The sequence below is a fragment of the Nelumbo nucifera genome, chromosome 1, assembly GCF_055504915.1.
Source record: "Nelumbo nucifera cultivar China Antique chromosome 1, China Antique-T2T, whole genome shotgun sequence".
Lineage (NCBI taxonomy): Eukaryota > Viridiplantae > Streptophyta > Magnoliopsida > Proteales > Nelumbonaceae > Nelumbo > Nelumbo nucifera.
In genome coordinates, this window is record NC_142649.1 from 133,664,216 (window position 1) to 133,672,571 (window position 8,356).

Consider the following 8,356-nt stretch of genomic DNA (forward strand, 5'->3'; position numbering starts at 1 on the left):
GAGTTTTCTGGAAAGCCCCCAAAGGAGAGAGTGGCTATCTGTAATTACAAATTAGTATACTCAAATATCTGAAATCAATCCAAATTCGATCGGAATCCGATGGAATATCGGATTTCTTCCGATCCGTTTGCAGCCCTGGGCATATCCGAACCCGACCCGGATTAGCTGACCGTGAGGGCTGTGTAAGCATTAATAAAGCCCCACGTTTCCTGATCACGCAATGAGAATGGTTCCAAGTTTTCAGAATGAACAACGGACGAGTTTTGTGGCAGCGAAACCAAATCTATATTTTCGTATCGGATTCTTCTCTCTCCATTGCACTGAGTGAGACTGAGAGGCACCCAAGTTTTCAGAATAAACACACACATTCTTTGTGACGAACAAACCATACAGAACAACATTTAATCTATATATATAGCCGATTACTTCCTCGGCTACCCACCAAGGTACCAAGCTAAAGAGCAGTAGGGTTGGGAACGAGATGGCAGCAACCAAATGGGTGTGTTCCTTGCTTTTCTTTGTTTATCTGAGCTTGGGGCTCTGCTCCGCTCATAGAATTCTTAAAGATTCAATGGATAGCGCAGATAGTTCCAACCATGCTGCAGAACCTGCCGTCTTGCCCGGGAAAGATGATGTCATCTCAGGAGGTGCTGGCGATGCTGTTGTCAACCATGTGAATGGATGTGGTTCTGGTGGCCCCAGCTATGGCTCCGGACGTGGCAGTGGCCCTGGCTATGGAAGCGGTCAGGGCTCTGGTTTTGGTGGTTGCCGACCTTGCGATTGCGGTACGGGAACCGGTGGCGGTGGCAGTGGCAGTGGCTCTGGCTCGGGCGGTGGAGTAGGGCCAGGTTTTGGAAGCGGCGGTGGATCTGGCTTTGGTTCAGGAGGTGGCATGGGGCCTGGTGGTTACGGATGTGGCAGTGGTTCCGGCTATGGGTCAGGAGGTGGCATGGGAACGGGATCTGGTACTGGTTACGGAAGTGGCAGTGGTTCGGGCTACGGGTCAGGAGGTGACATGGGAATGGGATCTGGTTACGGAAGCGGCTCGGGCTCTGGCTATGGTTCTGGAGGTAGCATGGGGCCGGGTTATGGTAGTGGCAGCGGTTCCGGATGCGGTTCAGGAGGTGGTGTTAGTCCCGGTTTTGGGAGCGGTAGTGGCGCAGGCCATGGTTTTGGAGGTGGTGGGCCTGGTGGCGGATCTGGATTCTGGTACGGAGGCGGTTGCATGCCTCGTTGGGTTTTCGATCCGCCTTCTTATGCCCTCCAACCCGGCAACGGCTGGATGTGCGGCGGGAGAATGCATCCGGAGGGTGGATTTCAGACACTTGGGTGCGAGAAACAAATGGACGGTCAACTTGGAAACCAGCAAGAGGCGATGGCTCCACGCGGGCAAAATGAAATCAGCGGCATGCCGTCTGATGAGAATGAGGTGAGCGGTGGGGCCATCTCTCCAGTTGGATCTGGGGCTTTTGATGGAATCGGCGAGATGCTGTCTAGGGTCCCACCAAGCAAGCCTCCTAGCGAAACCAAGGATGAACTGATCCATCCTCCAGCAGCTTTCTTTCGTGGGTCAGTGGAAGGCGAGGATGGTATTATGCCATGAGAAGATCAATAATGGGCTTGGCCCAGAGCCCATCATGGCAACTAAACTACATTAGCAGTGTATAAGTGATATAATCTATAGTAAGCCACTGTGCTTTGATCACAATACAATATCTTAAGTGTTAATATGATTTTAAAATGTTTAGACAATGAGTCTATTGACATGAAATCATCTACAGGGTTATCATTTTTATTGAATTATTAGTGAAAGTGTCTTGGTCCCGTAGCTCAGTTGGTTAGAGCGTTGGTCTTATGAGCCGAAGGTCGCGAGTTCGAGCCTCGCCGGGACCAATTCATAAAATCTACAGGTTATAGCATTTTTATATTTATTGAAATCTGTGAGGGAGATTCATGCTGCGTTTGGAAACTCTCAAATAGAGTGTAAATCTTGATTGCCTATGTTTGACAATATTACATTTATGCATTGACAAATAATAGAAAACACATTTTTTAATGAAGATATATTTGCAAGACTCCCAACTTTGCAGTTTATATGGACCGTTTTACATTCTATATATTTGCATCGTTTCCAAATACAACCTAAATAGTTATAGCGTTTTATTACTTATTACATCTAGTGAGTGGTATGACCCAAAATAGAGGAGCAGAAAAATCTTCCCAAGTTTGATTTTATGTGATAGAGGCTTTGGTCCAATAATAATGGCAATGCAAGTTTGATTTGCCTTTCCAACGGTAACAATGTTCTTGGTGTTGCACAAGGTAGTCAAGTCGAGTATTAGGGAGTTAGGGTTCAGTAATAGAATGATAGAATAATAGTTAGCAGTGGCAATTGGATGGGTTGGGTTGGGTTTGGGTTGAGGCTCAATCCAATCCATTTAACAGATTAACCCACCAACCCATTAATGACCTAATTATATAAAATTAAATGGGTTGGGTTCAACCTAAATTCGTCTTGATCCAATTCAATCCATTAATCTTATATTTATGTACTTAAAACTAAAAATTAATTTCCTTTTGACAAATAAGTTGCTTATAGCTTGGTCGTAATAGTAATTGTTATTTACACAACTAGTGAAGGTTTAAATCACATTATATGCATATTATTTTTACAAAGAGAATAAAAGGCAATTAATCACTTGAAACCATTTGACTATGTTCGGGTTTCGGGTTTGATTGAACCACTTAGGTTCAAATTGGTCAGACCAACTTGAACTATCTAACTGGACTTGTCTTCGAGCTAATTACATCAAAAGTGGTTGAACCATTTAGATTCGAATCAAATTGATCGGACCAAACCAAACTGGTTCAGTTAAAATGGCAAATTGACTTCGACCGATCCATATTGGATTGTGCACAAGTTTGGGATCAAGCCAAATGGTTCGAACTGGATCAAGACAAGAAGACTAGGCCGGTCCAAATTCAGGTCGGGTTGCATTTTGAACTAGGTTAGAATGAGTATATCACATTGGCTCGGGTCGGATCAACCGTCTAGAACCAATCTGAATTTGGATCAGGTTAGATCGGTCTGGTCCAGATTGGGCTAGGTTTAGACTAGATTGATCGACCCAAATGGATCAAACCGAGGTGATTGGGTTTGCTCATATTCGAACCGGGCTGAACTAATCTAGACTAGTCCAGACTCGGGTTGGGTCGATTTGAATGAAATGTATTGATTCAAGGCAAAACTAATTTTAATCAATAATTAATAAAAAATTAATGTATTAATTATAAAATATTTCATTTAAATAAAGAAAACAAACAATTAGTTAAGGAATTCATACTTGTATCTTTAGTGGTTAAGCCAATGGTTATCCAAAACCCAACCCAATCCATTTAAATTGACCCAATGAATAATCAACCCATTTTCAACCCGCCAAATAAATGTACGAAATAGGTGAACTAGATAGAAATTGCCACCCCTAATCAGAGCTCTAGGCTGTATACTGTACAGTTCTTATAGCCAGGCGTGGGCAATGGAATCCTGTGATTTATACATTCAGAGCTCTATATGGGTGGTTAGAGCTCTGGAGAGAAAAGACAAAAACGGAATTCCTTGGCAAGCCCTTGATGAGCCTGCTCATCGCATGTCTCAATATATGAAAACTTGATTCAGGATCTGTGGTTGGATGAAACCCCTGAATGAGTGATGGACAACTTTGCTTGATAGCTAGCTAATTCAAGGGGTCTTCTCCATTGTGAATTGTTTTTCATTGTTTCTTGTTGTGAATTCCTAAAACACCACAAAACCAGCTGATTTGAAAACAGATTGGTTCTTGAATTTCTGGTCTAAATAACATGTTTTCATCTGATTATTTAATATCATATTTCATACATTATACAATTTCTATGCTACAAAATTTGTTTTTGTTTTCAAAACCATCATTTTGAAGGTTTCCAAAACATGATTTGTTTTTTTGAAACAAGATTAACTTGTTTTTTTTTTTTTTCAAAACAAAAGCATGGGTCAAAAACATGCTTTTGGAATTCGCTGATGTAGCAATTAAAAAACTAATGAAAACAAAAATTCATTTTCTAGAACGCCCCCCTAGTTATTTTATGCATAAAAAAGAACAGTGACAGCTTTGCAGAAAAGTTGGAGCTGGATCAACTTGGGTTCAAGGCTAGGCAAGCCTTGATTGGGGATTCCAAGTTTGTAATTTGAAAACCAAAAACAGTCAACCAAATTAGAAGAAACCTTTTTCCATAACTAATTTCTGAATCAAATTTTCAGGACAAGACTTCTAAGTGTAAGTGACAGGTGCTCTCAAGTTGAAAGATATAATTGGTAGCAGAAGAAAATGGTTTCACATTTAAAGCTTTTCTTTCTTCTTTTCCACAAAATTTTAAGATAAGATGGTAATCATTAGAATTACTGCATTGTACAAGGAATGCACGGCGAAAGATGAACTTAAATTCCCAGTCCAGCAATATGAACATCCAAGAACACACCCGATAATAAATAGTTGCAGAGAGTTCTCAGTAGATAAGTGAGCAGCACTGAAAATACAAGAGCTTAGAACAATTGCTTGCTGCCAATTCATCCTAGAGGCAAGGGATCTCAACAGAAATCCTCTGTAAACAATTTCTTCTAGCAAGGGAGTGATTAAGCAATAGGTAAGGAAGCAGGCAGTTTTAGAATTGAATCCACTTGACAAAATCTCCTTTAGTATGGGGTTGTTCACAGCCTGCAAGAACAAGTAGAAGTTCAGTTACTACTTCTACTTGACAGCCAGTGCACCTGCACTGAGAAATTGTTTTTCGCATTCTGTTTGGTTGGACAGAAAATCAAATTCCAGAAAGGGAAAATTCCCAATCAGTATCCTGTACTTTGGCTCGAGTGACAATTTGGTCCCTGAACTTTAAAATGCGACAATCCAGTACCTGTCGTTAACCAGTCCGTTAATCAGCCATTAAGTGACATTTGAAAAGTCAAAAATGCCTTGAATGCCATCTAATTCTCTTTATCAACCATCCAAACATTGACAAAAAAATGAACAGTCCCAAATCCTAGCCTCTTCTATTCAAAAAAGTTGGTGACTGTTTAGAAGAATCTAGAATTTGGGATTGTTCATTTTATTGCCAATGTTTGGATGGTTGATAAAGAGAATTAGATGACATTCTTAGGGCATTTTTGACTTTTCAAATGTCACTTAATGGCTGATTAAAGGACTGGTTAACGACAGGTATTGGATTGTCACATTTTAAAAGTTCGGGTACTGAATTGTCACATTTTAAAGTTCGGGGACCAAATTTTCACTTGAGCCAAAGTACAGGGTACTGATCAGGAATTTTCCCTTCCAGAAATTGGTTTCCATGGAAAATGATATTTCCCTTGTGTTTAAGAGAATGCCTTTTGGAAAGAGTAATATCTGCTAAACTTACCTTGGGCCCAAGTACTCTGTCAGCAAGAAGAGATGTATGCAAAACCAGCAAAATCAGAAACCCAAAACCAAGCATTGATGCCTGCACCCAGTTCCTTTCTTTCGATAAGTTGCTACAGTAGAAGAAACTCACAGGATCATATTTGGACTTTGCTATGTACCTCAATAGCATCAAAGACCCCAGGAGCTCCAAACTTTGTATTATAAGTAGAGAAGTTGCCTGCACCATTGGAAAAAAAATGATATTGACTTTGGCAAGGAGCTAATGATTTATCAGCATTTTCATACTCATATCAACTAGTTTTGTGGTGACAAAATGTACAAAAAAAGGCTTGAGTTTTCAAAACGACTAGCCTTCAGTGAATCAGAATATAAAGACAATACTTATTTCTTTCACCCTTCCAATTTGGACTACTGCATGAAACAGGCCCCTGCTTGACTGCCTCAATAAACCATAGTCCAAAGGCCCTTCTAACAGTAAAGAGCATCTACTTGATATGATGTTTGAGATAGAACCCATTACATAAGTGCTACGTGATTCATTATTTGATCTATCTAGTTCCACATACAGGGCGATTTATTCATATGACAGCAGTCACAACACTCTTAAGAGAATAACCTCAAATGATAGCATGCCATGGGTAATGACATATCTTGAACTTCAAGATCATATCAAAAGCTACTATATTTATCTTCTTCTGGTATGAGTTACATACAATTTCAATTAATGCATTGATTTGTCACCAAAGTTAAATGAGAAGACTGAAAATTTATGTTCACCTCTGTCTGCGGGTCAAGAACGGGTTGATGCCTTATTTGAGAAATTACAGACAATCCTCCAAAACTCAAAGGGATGTGTAAACTGAAGAAATACAAAGCCATAGTGCTCCATATACTCTCACTGTCCCATGGAATATCCGTTGAGAGCACACAAAACCCCTGTTAACACAATACCAAATATCCATCTATATAACTCGCTTATAAGTTGATAACTAATGAAAAAGGAAGAATCATCAGGAGTCATTCACATGTTTTCCTTCTTCTGCAGTGTTTCAGAACTAATGAAAGTACAAATCGTATAGTCTAATTTATGCTTGATGTTGAACCTCAAATATCTTGGAACCAAAATTGGAGAGAAAAAGTGCAATATAGAGGGGGAGATGTTGGTCAGCTTTAGATAGGTATAAAAGCAATCTTTTTTTCCCTATCCAGTACCCGAATCATCTATTAAAATGGAAAAGAGATTGTAACTGAAAGAACCCATGCTTCCTTCGTCTAATAAACCAAAAGAAAATGAGCCTCGAAGGAATTTGAGAGAAGAAATGATGAATAGAAACAAAGTAATCTAAAAGTAGAGAAAGAAGAGGCTGGTTCGGTGGCTCCCTCACCTCAGAAACGTTATCTGAATCTTCCTTCTTAGTGCAAAAACACCTGAAAGAAGCTTTAGCACTAAAATCGTCGGATAAAATGGAAGAATAGAAGACGAAATTTGGAGGCATATACTCCGTTTTATAGAAACCCTTGCTAAATTTAGCGGGAGACATGAACATGGAAGAAGCCGAAGGCGCCAGTATCATCTTTCTGCCTTCTATTTCCTTTCTTTCTCGAAATCCCAATACGTAGTAGTTGGTTTCTGGGGCTATAGGACTCGATAAGGGAATTTGCCACGTCATTACGTTTAGAGGATCAGGACCTTCTAGAATGGACTCCACCGTGGAAATTTATCTTGGATAAAAATCGGGTGTCTTGGTCTTGGATATGGGGCCGGGGCGATAAACCCATAACGTCTTGGTGTGGGCCTTGGACCTCTCGCTACACCTACCTATTTGGCAGCTTGGCACAATCAGAAAGTTGAGCATTCTTTGTTAAGATTGTGTGTGTGTGTTTTTTATAGAAAATACGAGAGAAGTTGTATTTGTGTTGAGACCTTTCTTCAACTTTTTGTTTCTCTCCTACTTTCTAAGAAACCAAACATAGGTTCTTCTCAACTCTATAGTGGAATCCAGGCTGCTTTTGGCCGAGCTAAATCTCCACGGGAGTGGAATCAAAAGAACCTAGCATCGAAACTAGAAATTAGGGCGATTCACGGGTTCGGTTGGATCGGTTTAATAGATTTTTTTTTTCAATCGATCTGATTTGATCTGATTGGGTTACTTAAAGAACAAAACAAAATTGACCCAAACATGAAGGGTTGATTTTGGGTCGATTTGGTTGGTCTGGCATTGTTTGTGAATAGCCCTATATTTTGTGTAAAATTTCCCAAGGTTCAAAGTATCAACATGTATCAGTCGATACGTATCGTTCTAGGACCCCTCCGATATGCCCCTACAATGGGTGTATCGGAGGTCTGACCGGTTCAGGGGGTAGAGGAGACTTAAACCGCCCCCCTGAACCGGTTGTGAAACAAAAAAAAAGAAGCAACTAAAATGTGTATCGATTCGCCCAATACGCCGCTTTCGGCATATCAGGCGTATTGATATTTTGAACCTTGAAATTTCCTACTCAAAAAAGGAAAACAATCCTAAGACAAAAGTAATTCCTATTTAACTGATATTTTATTGTTCTTTAATCTTAAAAATGAGTAACTAACTAGAAAGAATAAACTGGGATAAGGATTACCTAGTTAGGGAAAGACTAGGAAATCAGAAACCAACTAACTCAGTTTAATTTGGTTTCAGTTTTCACACATGAAAGCCGAAGCCAAACCAAATTATTGATTTATCTCTCTTCACAACCCGAAACCAACCAATGGTGAAGAAAACCGACCAAATCGAATTGGATCGGGCCAGTTTGGTCGGTTTGACATTGTTTGTGAATAGCCCTAGTAAAAACACAGGAGATGTTTCTTTTCCATTGCTTTTTTTTTTTAAGATTTCTGAGAAACGCTTATGCATGGTGCTGTTTGGTTCAAT

General features: G+C 40.0%; 1 protein-coding gene and 1 non-coding gene across 3 annotated transcripts; one reads left to right on the forward strand and one right to left on the reverse strand.

Moving 5' to 3' along the window:
• The first annotated feature begins 1,819 nt into the window (after positions 1–1,819).
• Positions 1,820–1,893, forward strand: TRNAI-UAU (transfer RNA isoleucine (anticodon UAU)). The gene has a single exon. It is a non-coding gene; the product is annotated as a tRNA-Ile (tRNA).
• A 2,378-nt stretch (positions 1,894–4,271) lies between these two features.
• On the reverse strand, positions 4,272–7,132 carry LOC104586423 (CAAX amino terminal protease family protein). 2 transcript variants are annotated; one of them, XM_010243653.3, is made up of 4 exons: positions 6,833–7,083; positions 6,225–6,383; positions 5,446–5,664; positions 4,294–4,748 (listed from the first exon to the last, which is right to left on the reverse strand). In XM_010243653.3, the coding sequence occupies exons 1-4, from the start codon at positions 7,019–7,021 to the stop codon at positions 4,407–4,409; spliced, it is 909 nt and encodes a 302-aa protein (XP_010241955.3). In that variant the 5' UTR covers positions 7,022–7,083; the 3' UTR covers positions 4,294–4,406. The 2 variants fall into 2 exon arrangements, with proteins under 2 accessions (XP_088752885.1, XP_010241955.3); XM_088896759.1 differs by lacking the exon at positions 6,225–6,383 and having other exon boundaries at positions 4,272–4,748; positions 6,833–7,132.
• Positions 7,133–8,356: the final 1,224 nt, after the last annotated feature.

Excerpts from the sequence above, each read along its gene's own strand:
- LOC104586423 (XM_010243653.3), bottom strand. The coding sequence starts at position 7,021 with ATGATACTGGCGCCTTCGGCTTCTTCCATGTTCATGTCTCCCGCTAAA. Across the intron at positions 6,384-6,832 it reads ATTCAGATAACGTTTCTGAG|GGGTTTTGTGTGCTCTCAAC; the intron begins GTGAGGGAGCCA and ends TTGTGTTAACAG. Across the intron at positions 4,749-5,445 it reads ACAGAGTACTTGGGCCCAAG|GCTGTGAACAACCCCATACT; the intron begins GTAAGTTTAGCA and ends TTGTTCTTGCAG.